At 40.8% G+C, this 21,493-nt stretch overlaps 1 protein-coding gene across 6 annotated transcripts in view; it reads left to right on the top strand.

Moving 5' to 3' along the window:
- Window positions 1–21,493, top strand: part of itgb4 (integrin, beta 4) — a 34,864-nt gene that overhangs the window by 3,075 nt on the left and 10,296 nt on the right. For 2 of the 6 annotated variants that reach the window (XM_085169536.1, XM_085169534.1), the window contains exons 1-31: window positions 568–970; window positions 2,871–2,953; window positions 3,396–3,478; window positions 3,939–4,040; window positions 4,157–4,361; window positions 4,436–4,532; window positions 4,630–4,801; window positions 6,179–6,442; window positions 6,548–6,637; window positions 6,722–6,844; window positions 12,483–12,650; window positions 12,738–12,814; window positions 12,935–13,143; window positions 13,613–13,716; window positions 13,809–13,904; window positions 14,002–14,134; window positions 14,213–14,338; window positions 16,207–16,325; window positions 16,410–16,443; window positions 16,535–16,729; window positions 16,833–16,936; window positions 17,010–17,068; window positions 17,183–17,206; window positions 17,313–17,461; window positions 17,569–17,748; window positions 17,847–17,995; window positions 19,640–19,847; window positions 19,951–20,265; window positions 20,413–20,585; window positions 20,906–21,086; window positions 21,282–21,419. In XM_085169536.1, the coding sequence (XP_085025662.1) occupies window positions 2,878–2,953; window positions 3,396–3,478; window positions 3,939–4,040; window positions 4,157–4,361; window positions 4,436–4,532; window positions 4,630–4,801; window positions 6,179–6,442; window positions 6,548–6,637; window positions 6,722–6,844; window positions 12,483–12,650; window positions 12,738–12,814; window positions 12,935–13,143; window positions 13,613–13,716; window positions 13,809–13,904; window positions 14,002–14,134; window positions 14,213–14,338; window positions 16,207–16,325; window positions 16,410–16,443; window positions 16,535–16,729; window positions 16,833–16,936; window positions 17,010–17,068; window positions 17,183–17,206; window positions 17,313–17,461; window positions 17,569–17,748; window positions 17,847–17,995; window positions 19,640–19,847; window positions 19,951–20,265; window positions 20,413–20,585; window positions 20,906–21,086; window positions 21,282–21,419 (4,153 nt within the window). In that variant the 5' untranslated portion in view covers window positions 568–970; window positions 2,871–2,877. Of the gene's footprint in view, window positions 1–567; window positions 971–2,870; window positions 2,954–3,395; window positions 3,479–3,938; window positions 4,041–4,156; window positions 4,362–4,435; window positions 4,533–4,629; window positions 4,802–6,178; window positions 6,443–6,547; window positions 6,638–6,721; window positions 6,845–12,482; window positions 12,651–12,737; window positions 12,815–12,934; window positions 13,144–13,612; window positions 13,717–13,808; window positions 13,905–14,001; window positions 14,135–14,212; window positions 14,339–16,206; window positions 16,326–16,409; window positions 16,444–16,534; window positions 16,730–16,832; window positions 16,937–17,009; window positions 17,069–17,182; window positions 17,207–17,312; window positions 17,462–17,568; window positions 17,749–17,846; window positions 17,996–19,639; window positions 19,848–19,950; window positions 20,266–20,412; window positions 20,586–20,905; window positions 21,087–21,281; window positions 21,420–21,493 lie in introns of those variants that run through there. The other 4 variants (XM_085169538.1, XM_085169537.1, XM_085169535.1 and 1 more) reach the window with 3 other exon arrangements.

Here is a 21,493-nt window from a genome sequence, read left to right as displayed (position 1 = left end):
CTGAAAGTGTTCCCTTTTTTAAAAAAATGTTTTGTTTCGCACTTTAGGACCTCCATACATGAGTTTGAACAAAATGAATATATTTAAACATTGAAACTGTGAAATTTTCTTTACCTTCAGTTTAAAATGTGCCTACATTAAAAAAAGGAAACACAGTGAGGACTGTGAAGTGTGGCAATCAGTACATTAATATGAAATACTGGAAGATGTAAGTACAAGAAGAAAATGTGCCCTGCAAGTATGAGTACACGGTTGTGTAAACACAAATCACAGAACTGTTTCCCGTAGCCTGCAGGCAGAGTTCTGCTCTGTGCCACTCCCAAGAGCATGGGAGGAGGCTGCTGAAGGAGGGGACTGACTGCAGAGTGTCAAGCCCACACAGGTGAACTCCCGCTGGGGTGGAATGCAACGGGCGGGAGGGGGGGCTGACGCACAGAGGTGTGGACCTTTTAACTTAACAGGGTGGGGAAGGGAGTTAACTCTATCTGTTAGAACTACTTACCTGGATAGGAAAGTGTGTGTGTGTGTGTGTGAGCATGTGCGTGAGCATGCAGGAGCAAAAGGAGGGATCAAGTCACAGCCCTCGCAGTATATTCACTCAGCTGCTCTCACTGAGTCTCATATCTCTCCCACATACACTCTGAGACACACACACACTCACTCTTACTTGAGTGAGCGGAGTTTGAGGGCAAATAAGTCAATATTTGACCAGAGCGGACTGTACAGGAAGAAAGAAACAGAAGAAAGTAGAAGCTGGAAGTGCGTCCGTTTCTGTTTGTAAGGGGAACTGTCAACTTGGTCACAAGGATTTGAAGTTTTGGTTTTTTTTTCCTTTTTCTGCAAACAGGTGGATACAAAAACTCTTCACCAAACTCCTGGGTCAAACAAAGCAGAGAAAAAAAACAGGGAAATAGTTTTCTTATTTATTGCTGCACCTTTGGACCTGGACTAGGCGAGAACACAGTAACAGGTTTGTTTGATCAGTAATCTCTTTGTGTGCGGTTGTAAATTGCCTGATGGCTCCATTGTTTTCAGCGTCCTCTTTAAGCGATAATCGCAGAGCTTTGAGAAATCGACTGGCTACTCTACCTGTTGGTGTTTGCGTGACTTTTGAGCGAATTGTCTGGCTGTGAAACGTGCGTTATATAACTTATATAACTTTATATCAGGCCACATGGTTTTAGAATCGCATGCAAGACCGATGACTGAGGTTTAAACAAAGTTGCTTTAAGTTTACTTGTTATTTTCTTTTTTCTTTGTGTGTGTTTGTGAATTTGGCTTCTCGTTCTGCATGATTGCTCACATCAAAACCCTGCAGTGTAGCACAGGTGAAGTGGATCAGCTATGGGGAGAGTAAAACTGCTTCTTTTGCTGATATTAAACCTCCAGACCTGTTGTGTTGCTGCTTGTTTTGTGCTGTTTGTGGTTTTAAGGGAGGAATTTGCAGATAGCAGGGCGGGTTTCAGGTGTCACCCTTCAAACATGTTACAAAAGACCCTCCTGCCCTTTCACTGACGATGTCAAGACGAGGTCGGACCCGCACCCAGCGGTGGTATGTTCACCTGACGGGCATGTTGTTGTCTGTGCAGAAACAAGCCCAGCTTAATGCCCTGCAGACTCCTTCTGAGCAAAGAAAAAAACAAAAAACAGCACGAATGACTCTGCTCGGTTTTCTGTCCCCTCAAAGCTGTAATTTGTGTCAGTGTCAGTGTCAGAAATGCCTGCGTGCCTTTGATTTCGCCTGAGTGGGAGCAAAATACAAAGTTGCACTTTTTTTTAGCTCATATTCAACGACTCATGATTAAGTTTGGGGATAAGAGCTGGTTTGTTCTGTGTTTCAGGCTCTTTATTGCTCACGCACACACCTGCAGCCAGCTCAAGTTCACACCGAGTTGCCAGGTTGGCTTTCCCATGTGTTTTTCAGGCCGTGTTTTTAACTCGCATAGGTCATTCTCTCACCCGAAGGAGAAATTCCTTTTCAGGGTTGTAAATCTTCGTGGCGCGAATCACCTTCTTTTCTTCCTTTTTTTTTCTGCGTGTGCACCCAAATCGCATGTGCCCACTGCAGCAATTACAGAGACATTTCATGCCACACAGCGCCCTTTGTTCAGTGCCATGTTCGGTGGAGTGTTTTTTGCAGCTTCCATCCAAGATTCCAGAATGAAATTATAAAGTGGTTTTGTTGTGAAGAGTCTGCACAGCGTGCTGCTGCGAATATTTCCAGGTCCCACCCTGCATCCGCCCTTTCATGTCAGGATTCGATCCATCACTCTGCTGCAAAGATAAAGTTTGCTGGGAAGCTTTTTTTCTTTATTGATCTGTATCTGAGATTTCCACCTACACCGGTACAGTGGAGCTGTATTGAATGTGTGTAGTGCAAGATGTACGGTCCCCAGTATTAGCCACGATCGACCCCAGAAGCAGCTTTTTCTTCTGCTGAAGTTTCTTCTAGAGAAGTCAGTTAACAGTTTGAATTAGAGATGACGATTTATTTATTGTATTTGGCTGTACTAACATATTCTCTCTTTGCTAACACTCCTAAACTGTTTGTAAGTCTGCAAATCACTATTTATGAGCACTTTCAGGTATTTTAAAACGTGTCCAGTGTTTTAAAGAATAGAAATCAGTGAATGTATTTTAATAGGGTCTAGTGTTTGTCTTTGGAAGCTGCTGTTTTCCCAAACTGAAGTGAAGGTAAGGAGTGTCTGGGCCTGGTCTCTCTGTCTGGCTCCGAGAGTGCAGGTGGTTCAAATTACACCAGAGGAAAGTAGATTCTCTGACCTTCTTTTTTTCCTTTTCTTTCCCTAAAAGTGGATTTGAGAATTCTTCTACATTTGATTTTTTTCAAATTTGTTCTGTTTCTCTTGCAGGAAGGAGATGGGGAGATGGACGTTACATCTCTCGGTAGGGATCGCGCTTGTAGCGGTCCTGTTGACCTGCTCCTATGCTGAAGGTGAGAAAGACCAGATACGTGTTACCTCAACGAGACACATTTATTTATTGAGAACATTTATTGTGAAATATTTCTCAGTGCTGTTTGTTTGAAGCCACTGAGGTGTAGATTGACAGAACCTGCGCTATCTGCAAACTGTCTTGTGATCATTTTCACCAGATTTGTACACTCATTTCATTATGTCGACTAAATTACAAATTGATTACTGAAAGCTATAACTGGCGTATTATTATTTTTTTTAATGAATGAAGAAGTTGGATTTGACCTTAATTTTATAAAAGCTCTATTAAACCTGCTGGTTTAGCCAGGACCAAAATGAGAGACTACAGATTTGAAGATGTGCTTGGTGTCAGTTGAGCTGCTGTTCACAGGTTCGGTTCTCACTGCGTTTCCTCTCTGTGATTCCTTCTGAGAGCGTTTCATTTTCTTTCTGCTCCAACAGAGAACTACTGCTTTGCCTCCAGGGCCAGCTCCTGCTCAGAATGTCTGCAGGCCGGGGTCGGCTGCGCTTACTGCTCTGAAGAGGTGAGAGTAAAAAACTGCAGAAGTACGAAAGAGCAGAAAGACGATTCATTCTCAATGTTCTCATTCTTAGCATTTTGAATTTCAGGTGACACTGTTGCCTTATGTGAAGTAGTGAAGTTTATCTATTAGGTTGTAGACAACAACTAATACATAAACAATGACATTTTAATGACAGAAAAGTTCCTGTTTTTCAACTATACACTAAAGAAGTGTCTGGTTTTATAATTACAGGACAGTTTGGGCAATGAACTACAAAAACCTTTTCTGTGATTTTACATATTTATTATGTAGTTTCACTGATCCGACCCACTTAAGTCTGTTGTATATGTTCTGTATAATGAGTGTCACGTCCCTGGTCTATAGACTGAGTGTATTCCCTTTCCAACCATCTTACCTAAGTGGTCAAATGAAGATTCTGCAGGAAAGCAGTCTTCACAAATCAATCTTCCTTCTCACTCAGACCTATAACGGCCCTCGCTGTGACCTGCATAAGAACATAATTGTCCATGGCTGCCAGGCTGCAAGCATCATTACAGTTAAAAGCAGCCGGGAGATACTAAAGGTAAGTCCTGATCACTCTTCCACCAGTTTGGCCTCAGATTAATTGTTTTCAGTCAAAAGAATTTCTAGATTTCAACTTTCACGTGTTCTTCTTCTTCTATCTCTCCTTCTGCGCAGAGCGAATCAATCGACATCAATCTTCAGAAGGCTCAGGTGTCACCACAGAGTACCATGATGACCTTCCTGCCAGGGGAGGAGAAAAACATGACGGTGCAGGTGTTTGCCCCAGAGAAAGGCCCTCTGGATCTTTATATTCTTATGGACTTCTCAAATTCCATGGAGGACGATTTGACCAACTTGAAAAACATGGGGAATGAGTTGGGTGAGCATCCTTGCAAAGGCGATGTGTCCTGATGAGTGTCGATGTTATACTGACTGGGAATGTATTTCCTGTAGCTTCGCTGGTGAAGAATCTGTCGAATGACTACACTATTGGATTTGGAGAGTTTGTGGACAAAGTGATAGAGCCCCAGACTGACATGAGGCCCATCAAGTAAGAAAAAATGAAGAAAGTTGAGCACAGTCTGTACGTGCATTAGCATAGTCAAAACATAATTTCCTCTTTGTCTTTTTTCCATCCTCTTTGTCAGACTTAAACAGCCATGGCCCAACAGCGACCCTCCGTTTGCTTTCAAAAATGTCATTAAATTGACAAGCAACGTAAATGAATTCACCCAGGAACTTCAGAAGGAGAGAATTTCTGGAAACCTGGATGCCCCAGAGGGAGGTTTCGATGCCATATTGCAGGCTGCAGTGTGCGGGGTAAATAAAAATACTAAACCAGTGTTGCCATGCCTACATTTGTGTTAAATTCACAGGTCTAAGACTGTCACCAGGTCCGTTTTCTGCCGCTTGTCTGGGCCAGGTCGCAGGGGCAGCAGCTTAAGTAGAAAAGCCCAGTCCGTTAAACAATCACCTCCTCGAGCTCATCCACCAAAACACAGGCATTCCCAGGACAGCAGAGAGATGTAATCTCTCCACTGTGTGGTGGATCTACCCCAGGACCTACTCCTGTTCTACCTCTCCTGGTAGGAAATGCCCAGAACACGTCAAACAGGAGGCATCTTTGTCAGATGCCCAACTAGCTCCTTTCTTCCTCAGGAAGAGGCAAAGCCACCTGTCAGAGAAAGCTAATTTCTACTGTTTGTATCCACAATTGTATTCTTCTAGTTACTTCCCAGGGCTTGTAATCACAGCTGAGGGTAGGTTCATAGACTGACAGCTTCACTTTGACTCTCTGCTCTTTTCACTACGACGGACCTGTACATCACATCACTGCAGATGTGATACAAGTTGGTCTGTCAATCCCTCTCTTTTCCCTCTCTCCTCGTTTGTGAGCAAGACCCTGAGATACTGAAACTCCTCCGCTTGGGGCAGCAACCTGGAGCGGACACTTCACCCTCTTCCTGCTCAGAACTATAGCCTCAGATATGAAGGTGTTCATTCCAGCTCAGCTCTCAACTGTTCCAGTGCTGGAGATCACCACCTGATGAAACTAAGAGAACCACATCATGAACAAAAAAGCAGAGACAAGATCCTTAGCGAACCGAAGTGGAAGCATAATGTCCATCTTTACAAAATTCTGAACAGCACTGGTGATAATCATGCTCAACAAAGACTAATTAAAATACATGCTGCTGGTTAATTGAAGTAAAGCCTGCAGCTTCATTCAGGCAGACAACTTATGCTGTACTGTGTCATACACACTAACTCTCAGTATTCTCACATATAACTATACTTTTGTGCCAGTTTATAATTTTTTGTAAACATATTTTTTCCCAGTAGTTAAAAAAAGAAAAACAATGTCTACAATGCTCCATTCCTCTATCATAATATGAACTGAAGTGTGACGTAATGAAACGAACACTAGTTTTACAGGTTATTTAGGTCCTTCAGGCCATATTTTGAAAACCCTGGTGGTAAATTTACCAAGTAGCTTATAAACACAATAGCTCTTTCCTGTCAAATAGATGCTATTTCCATTACAGTTTAGTTTCTTCTGTTTCCAAGTGGGAAGAAATGAGGAGTTACTGTTTGAAGAATATTTGGAAAGAAAGGCTTCTAAACAGCAACGGTTGAACATGCACTTTTTCCCTAAACCACATATCTTTTGCGCTACATTGTATTTTGTTATTCTAGGATAAAATTGGCTGGCGAGAAGGCAGCACACATCTCCTGGTCTTTTCCACGGAGTCAGCCTTCCACTATGAAGCTGATGGCGCTAATGTGCTAGCAGGCGTCTTGCCACGCAATGATGAGCAATGCCATCTCGACAAGGACGGTTCTTACACAAAGGCTACAGAACAGGATTACCCATCAATACCAACGCTGGTCCGTCTCCTGGGAAAAAACAACATTATCCCAATCTTTGCTGTCACTGACCACTCCTACACGTACTACCAGGTTGGTGGGCTTTAGATCTTCATATTTCACTTAAGTCATACGAAAGTCTGTGATAAATAGATAACTCCTTTTTTATGCCATGACATTTTTTTGTATTGTGTGCAGAAACTCAAAGATTATTTTCCCATTGCTGAGGTTGGTCTGCTGCAACAAGACTCATCCAATATCCTTGAAGTCATGGAGACTGCCTTTACGGTAACAGCTTACGGTTGCTAGCACTTTGTACTCTGTTCAGTCAATCTCTGCATGCTGATAGGTTTTTATACTGTGTCTTTTCAGAATATCCGAGCTAAGATGAGCATCCGTGCAGAGGACAGGCCCAAGGCTTTCGAGGCGAAGTTCTTGAAAGAAAGTGGACAGATTGCAAAATACGGGGAATTTAATTTCCAGCCGGGAAAAATTGTATGTGCCAAAAAAGATATAAACAATTATTTTACTAATGTATGTATTTGTGTAATAGATTATTATTTTTGTTGGCAACAACTGGGATTTTCAGAATTTAGATGATGTATACTAGGGCTGCCACAAACGATTATTTTGATAGTCGACTAGTCACCGATTATTTTTGTGATTAGTCAACTAATCAGATCATGCATCCATTGGACGTAAAACATACAGCTTATTGCACCAGCATGCGCCTGCTCTTATATAACTATCATTAGCTTACAGCTTTAACCCTTGGTAGAACTTCAAAGTCCTACCCTTTCGTTTGTCCTCGTGACCAAAAATTATCCCGCCCCAAAAAGTGCTTTAAAAATGTTATATATCAATATTTTTTTCCACTTTAAATTAGTCAGTCTTTTAAAACTACTTCTGCTTAAAATATCCACATTAAGTTTTAATTATATTTTCATTGTTTTAACCCTTTAAATACCAGTTTGGGTACATGAGCGCCCTGTTTTTTAACAGAAAAAAAATTAAAAAATTAATATTTCCCATAAAAGACATTTAAAGTAATATCTTATTGTTATTATAATTAGGCCTTTAGATGGTCCAAAGATTGGCACCAACATTCATTTTGATCCATTATTATTTTTTGTGCAGGAGCACATTTTAAAAAATCCATCCTTTCGTGGTCCTCTGGACCAAAAATGGTCCCGCCCCAAAAAGTGCTCTAAAAGGTTATATATCAATATTTTTTTCCACTTTATATGAGTCAGTCTTTTAAAACTACTTCTACTTAAAATATCCATATCAAGTTTTAATTATATTTTCATTGTTTTAACCCTTTAAATACCAGTTTGGGTACATGAGCGCCCTGTTTTTTAACAGAAAAAAAAATAAAAACTTAAATATTTTTCATAAAATACATTTGAAGTAATATCTTATTGTTATTATAATTAGGCCTTTAGTTGGTCCAAACATTGGCACCAACATTCATTTTGATCCATTATTATTTTTTGTGCAGGAGCACATTTTTAAAAAATCCATCCTTTCGTGGTCCTCGGGACCAAAAATGGTCCTGCCCCAAAAAGCGCTCTAAGAGGTTATATATCAATATTTTTTTCCACTTTAAACGAGTCAGTCTTTTAAAACTACTTCTGCTTAAAATATCCATATCAAGTTTTAATTATATTTTCATTGTTTTAACCCTTTAAATACCAGTTTGGGTACATGAGCGCCCTGTTTTTTAACAGAAAAAAATAAAAACTTAAATATTTTTCATAAAATACATTTAAAGTAATATTTGATTGTTATTATAATTAGGCCTTTAGATGGTCCAAACATTAGCACCAACATTCATTTTGATCCATTATTATTTTTTGTGCAGGAGCACAATTTAAAAAAAATCCATCCTTTTGTGGTCCTCGGGACCAAAAATGGTCCCGCCCCAAAAAGTGCTCTAAGAGGTTATATATCAATATTTTTTTCCACTTGAAATGAGTCAGTCTTTTAAAACTACTTCTGCTTAAAATATCCATATCAAGTTTTAATTATATTTTCATTGTTTTAACCCTTTAAATCCCAGTTTGTGTACATGAGCGCCCTGTTTTTTAACAGAAAATAAATAAATAAATAAATATTTTACATAAAATACATTTAAAGTAATATTTGATTGTTATTATAATTAGGCCTTTAGATGGTCCAAAGACTGGCACCAACATTCATTTTGATCCATTATTATTTTTTGTGCAGGAGCACATTTTAAAAAATCCATCCTTTTGGTCCCGCCCCAAAAAGTGCTCTAAAAATATTGTATATTAATAATTTTTTTCACTTTAAACGAGTCAGTCTTTTAAAACTACTTCTGCTTAAAATATCCATATCACGTTTTAATTATATTTTCATTGTTTTAACCCTTTAAATACCAGTTTGGGTACATGAGCGCCCTGTTTTTTATTTAACAGAATAAAACTAAAAACGTAAATATTTTTCATAAAATACATTTGAAGTAATATTTGATTGTTATTGTAATTAGGCCTTTAGATGGTCCAAACATTGGCACCAACATTCATTTTGATCCATTATTATTTTTTGTGCAGGAGCACACTAAATGTCATATAGTGCCATATCAGGTTCATATCATTTTTTGCATACACCAAATGCTTATTACCTTGTTTTGTTCTAAAATAAAATAGAAATTGTCTAAATAACAATACAAGATCACTTTGAATCAGAAAAACATTTATTTTAGAAGGATGAACATGAACATTTATGTTACTGGGAATTAGAGAAAGTTGTGTGTCCGGTAGGCGTTGCAACACCTCCAGCGGTCCACTGGGCGCACCTTTGCGCGCCACGAGTAGCACCATTGCCCGCTGCCAGGACATGGGTCTGGGTCTGGGTCTTGGTGTCAGTGTCAGTGTCCCCAGCGCGACACGTCGACACCACGTGAAAACATTTTTTTTTTTTGTCGTAGCCCCAAACTGAATGTAACGATACTAATTTTTCACTCTTTTTGCTTCTCGCGAAACAAAGACACTTCTTCGCGCAGCCTAAACCTGCGCCGTCTGATTTGGCACGACATAGCACATGTGAATAGTAAGATTCAAGATTATTTTTTTTGTCACATGCATAGTTCAACATGTAGTGTACAACACGCAGTGAAATATGTCAAAAAAAGTCCTTATGCTTCCCCCGAATGGCGCTTCTCTGCTATGCGGCCACGTTGCCACGTAGCGGCCAGACCCGCGCTGCGCGCCCGCCACCGTGGAGACTACACGGGATACGAGCAGCCGAACGGCCGGTGTCTGTCCAAGATCACAAGCGCAGCCTTATCACCAACGTCTAGAAGTAATCTGCTGCGTAGACAGTAAAACAAAAGGATCCACAATAAAACTAGAGGGTTTTTATTTGTTTACATCCATAGTAAACAAAGAAATGAGATCGGAAGGACATCTCGGCCATCGTAACATTTAAAAATTAATAATTTTCTGTAATAATAATGTAACAATACTTACGTTTACCTTCTCACGAAAAGATCAGCACTTTTCGTAGTCCCGACTGCGATCAGGGTGTTTATCCCAAAGATTTCGCCACCTTCTCCGTGCGTCTTTGCCACCAAATGGCGAGGCTGTGCGCGCCGATAACGGCGGCCAGCCTCGCCATTGTCCGTAAGTTTTTCGAAATTCCACCGTGACGGTTCCCTCGGATCTCCGCTTCGCTCACAATTTGCAGGTGGTTGTGTCGCTAACCGATTTGTGACCGTTGAATAAATAAAAAGAGGAAAAAAACCGCGTCTCCCCCACATGTGTCTCTCTCTCTCTGGCTTGTTTACAACGCACGAAATGGCTTCCAGTCAGTAACTACTTCCGGGTCATAGGTGATTTAACCGCAGCAGTTGTAAAAAATTGTATTTCAAGGTAAAAAATAATTAATTTTTAGTTAAGTGGTTTAGGTCCTTGCTTTTATTTAATTTGTTTACATTGCTGTGTGGCCGTCTGAGAGAAAATACTTTTGAAAAGAAAAAGTGTGTTTGTGTGTCTTTTTTCTTTTTTTTTTTTTAGACATAAAGGCCTTTATATTTTTAAAAAAGCACAGTTACTATTATCCAACATCATTATTCAACACTGATAGTGACACACAACACCAGTTCTTTCACTTTTTGTTGCAGAACGACACGTTCAAAATCTTTAATTTTGGCTGAAGTTCGTTCATTGCTTGAAATATGAAAAAAGGGCGCCATCTGATGGACAAATGAAAAAATTACAAGTTTAAGGTCCGGACTCCAAAATGGCACCATGACTGAGACAATCACATTAACCGTTGTAAAAATAATGGTGGTATGAAAAATAGCGTTTATAATGGGTTTCAAAGGGACAGAAATCGGCCACGAGGTTCGATAGTGGATGTATGCCTTTAGCTCAGCCATTTAAGCTCATTTAAGAAACTCAGACTGAAATTTTAAAATAAAATGAACAAAAGAAACCTGTTTGAAAATTTGGCTATATTCCATTAAACACAGTGGAAATGGCGTGGAATTAAAAAACGCAAAGGCCACGAAATGGTCCGAGGTTCTACCAAGGGTTAAGTGTTTAAGGTATGTGCTAACTAAAAATAAAGGCAGGATGATAGTTTATTAAATTTTAATTAAATTTGCAGATTGTTTTGGTGAAGTTTAATAAACTCCTTGCTATCTAAAATATAACGGGACACCGGAGTATATTCTCGAGCATCTCACAGTTCTGATAATCAGTTGTCTGCTTGACATGCAGCTGTGTAAAAACTATAACTTTAATCTCAGCCAAACCGATTTACTCAGGAATAAATAAAATACTAAAAAAAGCCAAACAATAACATTTTTAAGTTATCTAAGTGACTTATATATATTTAACCTGAGTAGCGAAAGAAGGAGGTGGGTTTGAAAACGATTTGCGAGTAGGTTCTCACGGCTCTAGTGAGCTTTGCCCCCGGCTAGCTATCGAGCTAGTGGGTAACAGACTTCGGAGCGCTTTTCAAAGTATGTGGTGTCTTGATAAACTGAGCAGATATTTGAGGTTTACACAGTTACATTCTCGCCTGAAAATATGTTAAACGTTTATTTTGTGACCCAGAAAGAATAATAAGAGTAATATTAAAACTAACTAGCTGCCGCCATTGTTGGAAACTGAGCTGGGCTGCGCTATGAATTCTGGGACACAGCTACTTCTTCTTCTTCGGGGTTTTACGGCAGGTGGCATCCTTGTAAATGCACTGCTGCCATCTTCTGTTTCAGTCCGTTATTACACTCTTAAATCCTGCTACTTATTCCTGCGTCTTTTGGGATCTTACAAAGCTTCAAACGACACGTCGACTATTAAATCAGTCGTTGACGATTTTGATAGTCGACGTAATCGTGACTAGTCGACTAATCGTGGCAGCCCTAATGTATACACCACACTCCCTATTTTACTGTAAAAAACTGATATACATAATTAAGACACTGCAGTTAACTGCATGATAAAGCAAACAACAAAAGAGTCATAAAATCAACGTGAGGCTATTCTATCAAACGTAATAACCATTTCACTGTGTTGCCAAATAGTAAATAATTATTTTTCACTAGTGGCATGTGGTGACTTTTACAGAAAGGCAAGCACAGACAATGAGCCCCAGACATTTTGGCCAAAGTGGTTACTAAGAGAAAATTTGTGTTACAGTGGAAAAGGATACACTGTACAAATCATTAGGTTTTGCTTGCCCTGGCAGAAAACCACTGTTTTGTACACATTTTTGTCCTGTTAAACATCCACAGATCTATTTTCTTGCTTATCCAACTTAGCTATATATCGCCAGTCTTTAACAGGAAAGCAAGAGAGAGACAACCAAACATGCTCATGTTCATGCCACGGCCAGTCACCAGTTAACCTAATAAGTAATGAATGATGAAACCGATGCAACCGGATCCAAATCAGAGTTATAAAAGGAAACCAGGCCAAAACAGTTTTTAATCAGGTTGTAAAAAATGCATTTTAATACTGTAAAGTCTGATATTTTCACATGACAGTCTGTGGGGATTGATTTACTTTTTTAGCCAACCACAGGAAGCAGGAACAGGAGGAACTACCTAAATGGATTTGGAAACATGATTTTTGTGTGTGTGTGTTTGTGTGATCTCTAGGGCAGTTTTGTGACGCAGCTCAAAGCTCAACGGATGATTGATGAAAACCACGTCTGCAAAATGGACCCGAATGAAAACAAGGGAGTAATGAGAGTCAAACCGACCACCTTTAGCACCGGGGTCATGGTTGATGCCTCAATTTTGTGTCCAACCTGTGACTGTGAGAAGGTTAGAAGCACACAAAGAGCCTAGTTAAAGTCACATTTCTTTATGGCAGATCATCTTTAAAAGACTTTATCTTTAACTCTCCTCCAGTCACCCATTCGTAATGCGCCTCGATGCAATGGAAAAGGAGACCTGGTGTGTGGGAAATGTCGATGCCATGGTGGCTGGTGAGACTTAATTATTCATTCTATAGAAATAATTGTAAAAAACTTACCAGGATGGCACATATGAACAATGATTTCAGACTTTTTGGTTTAATATAGTTTGCTGTCACGTCTCCTCTCCAGGGTGGGTCCTTTCTGTAATTGTTCAGGGAGTGGTTCAGCTGCAGACCTCAACCAGTGCAAAGCAAAGGAAACAGATGAACCTTGTTCCGGACGCGGAGAATGTCAGGAGTGTGGAACCTGCATATGCTACAACCCAAATCAGTTTGAAGGACCCTACTGCGAGTATGACAAGACCCAGTGTCAAAGGCATGCAGGTTTCCTCTGCAATGGTACGCCAGACTATGATGTTTTGTGACTCTTGCCGCTGCAAACTAAGAATAATGGATGTAGTCACGGTGATGTCACCATATGACTTTGTCATTTTGTGTATTTTACCCTAGAAATTATCGGCTTGGCGCTACAAATTAGTGCTAGGCAGCAGGCTAATAAAATACTGGAAATTCACTCATTAATGCTGAAACACAGACTTCTTGAACATTTTTAGACAGCCTCAAGTGGCCACTAGGGGAACTGCAGATTTTTGACACTTTCATGTGAGCTTATTTTTTCAGTCAGAAGTCAAAGGGACATTTAGCAGATAAAGACTTAAGTAAATTGTAATTGTGTTTGTTTGCTGGGTTTGTTAGCTTTGTCACCTTGATAATATTGATAATAGCGATCTTATTTGCCAGCAGTGTTACTTCCAAAACTCTCTAAATGTACAAAAATGTTACATCTCATTCTTTCCTCTCTCATCAGACCGTGGCTCTTGCGTTAAGGGTCAGTGTGCGTGCTCTGAGGGCTGGACGGGAAATGCTTGCGAGTGTCCCACGAGCAGCCAGACTTGTCTGGACAGCAAAGGGGTGAGCAGAGCCATTTATATTTGTTAATTATATTGAATTATCATGTATCTTTAAATATAAGAAGCGCATGACTGTGTCCTTGTGTGTGCCAGGTTATCTGCGGTGGTCGAGGTAAATGCGTATGCGGCCGGTGTGAATGTTCAGACTCTGGGATGGAGTTGACTTCAGCCTGTGAGCCAAACTTCCAGGTGTGTGGATAAGTAGATATGTAAATACTTTTTAGCCTCAGTTAACATCTGAGTGGTCTTGCTTGAGTTTCTCTTCGTGTGTTCGTAACTTTTCTAGGCTCAGCTAGGTGTGTGTGAGGGCACGAGGACTTGTGTCCAGTGTCAGGCCTGGAAGACGGGAGAGATGAAGGAAACAGAGAAGTGTGACAAGTGTCCGTTCAAAGTCATCATGGTGGACGAGCTGAAAAAAAGTAAAAGCCTACAAATTGACTTAAAAACACTTTTAGCAGTAATAACACACGCTTAATGATCATGATTTGCGTTTTCAGAGGAGGAAGTGATTGAGTCATGCAGTTTCCGTGATGAGGACGATGACTGCACGTACCACTACACCGTTGACAACCCGAAAGATTCAGAAAAGAATGATTTGGAGGTTCAGGTGCTCAAGAATAAGGGTGAGTGTTTGTATTTTACATCTGCTCTGTGCTCTTGTGACAACAGCTTATGTGTTATAATATGTGATTGCTGAATGTGGAGGAATCCTACATGATCACACAAATTTCTTTAAGTTAAAAGTTCTTGTCATGAGTGTGATAAGAGAAGCTTGGAGAAAATTTACTGCAGGTGTAGTGTGTCGTGTGCAGAGATGGGCAGTAACGCGTTACTTGTAACGAGTAAAGTAAGGGATTACTATTGCAAAAACAGTAATTAGATTACCGTTACTTTCCCGTAGGAACGCTGCGTTACTGCGTTACTAAAACCGTGATTTTTTGCGAGAATGTCTCATGACAGTGACGTAAGCGAGTGCGACGTTCGTGACAACAGCTGTGCGCAGATCAACAATGGATCATATATCGAGTGCGGGAGAGAGTATGAGCGTGCAGCATTTAAAGCGTGGAAGTACTGACCTTACTTTGAGTTTGATTCCATAAAAAGTGACAAAAACATTAGCGTCCGTTGTGCGTGAGAAGAAAACTTCTTTTTACACCGAAAAAAACCCCTAAACTTCCAAGCAAGCACCGAGTGCGCAACGACGTAATGGGAAACTCACAGAGAAACTCGCGGATTCTTCAACTGACCGCTGCACACCTGCACCAGGGTAAACCTCCGCCTACCCCACTCCTGCTTTACAGGTGAAAATAGAGCAACAGGACTGCTAGTCTTTGACTTTATTTATTTTCTGCTGTGTTTTACTTGCATCTATTTGAAAGAGTGAGTGTAAACACACACAAAAAAATATTTTATGTGCTGGAATGTGCAGAAAATAAGTTTAAATGTTAAACAAATTTCTTCCAGTCAGAGAATGTTGCATATAATTAAATTTTTGCTTGATGCATAAAGTTAAAAGATTAAAACTAATAAAACAAGTTTTAAGATCTATCGCTTTATCACCTATTCAGGTTGTAAATCGTGTTTTTAAAAAGTAACTTAGTAATTAATTACTTTTGAAAATAAGTAATCAGTAAAGTAACGGGATTACTTTTTTGGGGAAGTAATCAGTAATTAGTTAATGATTACTTTTTTCAAGTAACTTGACCAACACTGGTCGTGTGTTGTAATCTTATTAATAATAATAATAACCTTAGGATTAATTGTTCTTTAACTTTATGTGCTCTTTATTTAGGCAAACGTATTTAACGACACTAAGAAGTGCAGTGAATCTTATCAGGCTTGAAAAAATGAACCTCATACACACCAGCTCTTCTGGTAAAACACCGAGGCTCCGGGACGCAAACTCCAGAGTGTCCCGGATCTGCCCCAAAGGCCTCCTTCTTGAAACCCCCAGTAGGCAAGCTAGTGAGTTACCTGAATGACAACTAGCACCTTTTGATGTAGCGAAGTAGTGGCTTTGGCACTGAGCGTGTCCCAATTGCCCAAGCTCTTAACCCTGTCTCAAAGTGAAAACCATGTACAACCTTCAGAGGAAGCAACTCCTGTTTTCAACGCCTGTATTACCTCTCCTGGATTGCAGTCACTATGGCCCCACCAATGCAACGAGCCAGATAAGGTCCTTTCTTTAAAAAAAGAGGGTTAATCACAGTTAGCAGTTGGATAAAACTTCCTCCAGTATGTTACGGCGAATGAGCTCTGAGCCCTGGAGTAGATGGCTTCACTCCACACTTTGTAATCCAGTCTTGATGTTAAGAAATAAAGATTTTCAGCAGTATTCTGTGACTGCTCATAAACAGATATCCATAACTGTTTTCAACAAAAGATTTAATGATATCACACAGACTTTAGAACAACAAAGCTGCAGCTCTAGCAGCTGTGCTTTCTGTGATTTTGTTTCTAACTTTATCAATGTCTCCTGACGACTCTTCAGACTGCCCCCCTGGGAGCCTCTTGTGGTTGCTTCCCCTCATCCTGTTCCTCTTGTTGCTGTTGGCTCTTCTGCTGCTTTGCTGCTGGAAGTATTGCGCCTGCTGCAAGGCCTGCTTTCAGGTAATAAACACTCACATTTGGAACTGTAAATAATTAATTAGAAGTCACAGGGGAGGTAATGGTTTCTGTCTTTTCTCAACACAGAGCTGTCTGGCTCTGCTGCCTTGCTGTAGGAGAGGTAAGATGTTTATCGTGTTGTATATTATTCATCATTTCCAGCAGGGGTTTGTGTTGAAGGTGAGCGACCTCATGTTGAATTCTATTTTCAGGCCGCATGGTTGGATTCAAAGAAGATGAATATTTGCTCCGTCAGTCTCTGCTTACCTCAGACCATCTTGACACACCGATGGTGCGGACCGGTCCACCCAAAGGTACCGACGTGGTTCGCTGGAAGGTTACAGACAATGTCCACCGTGGACCCAATCACCCCCAGGCTCTAATAAAGCCAAACCCTAAAGAGACCAGTGAGTTCTTTCAAAAGCATAAACATTAAAGAAAAAGTCAAATGGAGTTTTGGAGTAAAAAAAACTTTTACACAAATCTTTTCTTTGTTTTCAACTTTTGCAGTCCCATTCCCGATCTCACTTCGACTGAACAGGCTCTTCTCTGAGAGCCTGACACACCCCGATTCCAAAGAGGGTGACCAGCTCCGCAAGGAAGTTGCAGATAATGTGAGTCTTTTGGATTTGTGGGCATCTATCAGTGTAGGAACAGTTTCACTTAGCTGTTTGTTTTTCCATTTAGCTAAATGAGTTGTACAAGCAAATTCCTGGGGCGCAGAAGGTGCAGAAGACCTCCTTCAGGTAAGATGGATTAAATGTCCAGTAACACCAAAATATGTGTGCTTTTTTGTCATCACAGCTGGAAACAAATGGTTGATTTTCTCAGTAATTGTTGCTTTTTCTTTGCCCTTGCAGAACACAGAGAAATGCTGGAAAAAGGTATCATTAATATTGTAATAATGCAAGAAAACGATACAGGTTTTGTCTTCTTAGGGAACCTAAGGTGATTCATGTCTAACTTCTCTGGCCCTGCTGTGCTCTTTAGGCAGGACTACACCATCATGGACACCGTCTTGTCTGCTCCTCGCAGCAGCTACCCAGATATCGTCAAACTTACTGAAAAGAACGTCCAGTCTGGAAACTTCCACGACATGAAAGTGGTGCCGGGCTACTACACAGTAGCTACAGATAGAGGTGTGTGTTATTTGCGTGCCCAAATGGTTAAAATGGATCTTTTGTTTGCAGCAAAGCCAAGCTATGCTCTTCTTACTGCCTGCCATAAAGCTGCTCTTCTTCTGCAGAGGCTGCTGGAGCCATAGAGTTCCAAGAAGGTGTGGAATCAGTAGACGTCCATGTGCCGCTCTTTGTCAAAGATGAAGACGATGACAAGAAACAACTGCTGGTGGAGGCTGTAGACGTGCCTTTGGGGATTGCAGAGATTGGAAAACGTTTGGTTAACATCACCATCATCAAAGAGCACGGTGAGGAATGTTGAGTTAAAGTTCGAGAGGCCCTGTGGTTTGAACAGTGTTTGATGTTTGATCGTATAAACTGATTCTTTCCTCTGTTCCTCCACCAGCCTCCAGTGTCTTTTCATTCCTCCAGCCGTCTTACACCTACAGCAGGAAGGATGGAGTGGCCAACATCCCAGTCAGCAGAGAGATCATCGAGGACGGACGCACACAAGTCGCATACCGCTCACGAGACCTCACTGCCAAGGATAAGAAGGTGAGCTGCTGCGTCCTGGTAGCATGTGCGGCTTTTTATGTATGATATGGATGGGACTGAAAAATGAAGCCAACATGGCCACATTAAGGTGTCTCCGAAAAGTGAGTAAGCACTCACAGACGTCCATGTTAAAAATCCCAACTTAACCCTTTAAAACCGGTGGGAGCGGGCACGCTCTGTTTTGCGTAACTATTTTTAAATCCCGGTAGCTCTGCAACCACGTAAGCTAGCGCAATAATTTTTTTTGCATATGAAACCGGAGGAGTTGTACTTACATCTTATGCCATCAGCTTGTCCTCGGTCACAGTTTCCTTCCACATATAGCTTTGCAAAAACTGCATAAAAAGCACTTGCAGCAACAAAAACATAATATTCCAGAAACACGCTTTGCTGATCCGATCAGCTGTTTGTAACACTTCCTACGTTGGAATAGACGTCAGCGCAAACTTTTGCATGTCCGCCATGACCTGCCCGAAACCGGAAGTGACGTAATTTTCGCGGAAATGTAGTTTTTTTTTTACCATATAGCCTCATGAGCCTATACTGGTGTTTTTAAAAGTTATGTTTGACTTCATGACTTTCTGTGTCGTTTCTGGGATGCTTAGGACTCATATTGCACTGCTGGAAATAGTTTATTTTGATGCATATGCTGCTTTTTTGCAAATTTGCACTATAATATTTATTTTTGTTTTTCCTGCAGTTTATAAAAATTGGTGTATTTCAAAAATAAAACTATGAAGACACTCAAAATAAATTTCCTGTGGTGGGAAACTATTTTGTGCAACTTTTTTGTATTTACAGTTTTGAGGGATAAGCCTCTTAAATTTCTCTAACTAGAAATATATGTTAAAAAAACAAAAACGATTTTCAATTGTTTTGTAGTTTATTGCACTTTTTTGCAATTTCTGTAATTACTATGCACTTAATGCATACATATTATTAAAATTTGGGTTATAATGGTTGTATTGATGTATAGCAACTTGAAATGCTCCCAAAAATGGCTCCACAACATGTAAAAATATAATATAAGCTCTGGCGGACTTGGTTCTATGGTAGGTCTTAAAGGGTTAAGCAAAGACATTAACACGTTTACAGTCCGAAAACTGTATCATCTCTACAACTTGTTAATAACAATTGTACACTGGGCGAATGTTTTATAACTCATCCATTTGGATGCTGTTCGGACTTCAAATTCAAAAAGATTTTATTTTATTCTATTTATATACCAAAGGTGGATGCAGCTTGTTAACCATCATCCAAATATAGTCACGATTACCTCTAAAAATCCAAGGACGTGACCAAAACACTAAATGTATTATTTTCAGCCAGATTTAGAAAGCAGGGGTCTCCAAGTCCAGCCCTCAAGAGCTACTGTCCTGCAGCTTTTAGATGCATCCTTGTTCCAACACACCTGAATCAAATGAACGGCTTTGCCACACTTGAGGTAATTCGACCATTTGATTCAGCTTGCTGGAGTAGCTGACACTAAAAGCTGCAGGACAGCAGCTCTCGAGGACTAGAGTTGGAGACCCCTACTTTAGAGCCTTTACAGGCTTGTGCCAACTTCTAATCACAGTCAGCGTGTGTGATATAGGTCAGTGGGTTTGCCACATTACCAAACGGTTCCTCCATAATGTATTTCAGGACTACTTGACTGTAGAAGGAGACCTGACCTATCTTCCAGGTGAGACTCAGAAGATAGTTCCCGTTCGTCTCCTGGAGCTGAGTGAGAAAGATGGTCTACTAGAAGACAAACAGGTCAAACAGTTTGTCATGGACCTCAGTAATCCAAGACAGGGTGCCAAGCTGGGACGCTACCCGAGAACCACTGTTACCATCGCAGACCTGCCAGGTAAATGGATGCATGAGTGTTCTGATCACAGCCTTGATTCGAAGAGAAGAATTGATCGCTAAAGTTGCTCCTCTTTCCCACATTATCGTTCTTTATCACGCAGAACACAGTGTGATGGCGTTCAAGAAGGGCACCCAGAACTTCACCACAACAGATCCAACCTACACCATTCCAGTGGTCCGCACTCGCAGCCCCGAGACCCCTGCCACGGTGAAATGGCGCACCAAGAAGGCCCGCTTTGACTTATCTGGCCTTCTGAAGTTTTCTCCCGGAGAGACAGAAAAGAACATTGTGATTGATCCAAAAGCCCACCCCGGACCCATCCAGCCTGAGACCTTCCAGCTTGAGCTATTTGACCCAAGTACCAACGCTTCTATTGGAGACAAGAAGACCACCGTTGTCAATGTCACAGATGGAGGTAAGACACATGTGAGGTGATGTTGGGTGAACTGTTACAGACACATTCATCCAAAGATTTACTGATATGGCATTTGAAAGTTTCAATCATTGTGAAACAGAATTACTGCATGTTTGTTTATCTGGTAATTCCTTCCAATCCCCACAGTTCCAAGATCTCCTGAAATAGTACAGATGGCACAGAAGGGCTTCGTACCCAAGAAAGGTACCTCACCTGGTGGTCACCTCCTCTCCCCAGAAAACCCTAAGGCTGTAGCAACTGGACCCAGAAGCATCCGCCTCAACTGGGAACCTCCACCTGGTAACCCCATGGGGTACAAGGTACGCGAAATATCGCTGATAAGGCCTTGAAACAATATTTATCAAACTCACTGACTCCTAATCGGCCGTTCACGCTGCAGAAGCGAACAAATTTCTTTAAATCACGCTTGATTTTTCTGATTGTTATGCACGAAAAAAACAGGTCTCACCAACCACATCACTGCATTTGGCAGCTTTTTTTAGGACAAATTTTCTGCAAAACACACACGTCAGTCAAGTTAAAAAAAATTCAGGATTTTATTTCATTTTTTTGCAACACGCTCGGTGTGTAGAGGGCTTTAGTTTTCTGCAATATTTATCAAGTCAATGTTTTCTTTTAGGTCAAGTATTGGATCTATGGTGATCCAGAGAAAGATGCCCAGGTCTTAGATGTGAAGACTCCACATGCTGACTTGACCAACCTGTATCCCTACTGTGACTATGAGATGCGAGTGTGTGCCTACAATTCAGTGGGAGTTGGCTACGATACTGACGTCGTCACCTGTCAAACAATGGAGGATGGTAATTACTGTAAACCCAGTCAATTTCTGTTAAATGCAACTTACTACAACATTAAAGCCCAGATTCCTCCAGCTTATAGCTAATAAGGATGTTACGATACAATTTACCCCCCACGTTAGAGCTAGTTTGTTTGGAACAACCTGTCTCAAGGCTAAATTTAAACTCACAAGTGGCCGCTGTGGCATTTTCCCGTAGTGCCCGGAGAACCTGGTCGTTTGGCCTTCAATGTCATCAGTCCAACTGTCACTCAGCTCAGCTGGGCAGAGCCTGCAGAGACCAACGGCAACATTACGGCTTACGAGGTCATCTACACGCCCATCGATGACGATATGAGTAAGAGACCCGCTCGTAAAACACAAAAGTTCTTCACATGCGCTGGGAGCGCCAACGTTTGATTCTATCCTGTT

Source organism: Neolamprologus multifasciatus, chromosome 8 (genome assembly GCF_963576455.1).
Source record: "Neolamprologus multifasciatus chromosome 8, fNeoMul1.2, whole genome shotgun sequence".
Taxonomy (NCBI): Eukaryota; Metazoa; Chordata; class Actinopteri; order Cichliformes; family Cichlidae; genus Neolamprologus; species Neolamprologus multifasciatus.
This window is presented reverse-complemented; position numbering and strand designations above follow the sequence as displayed.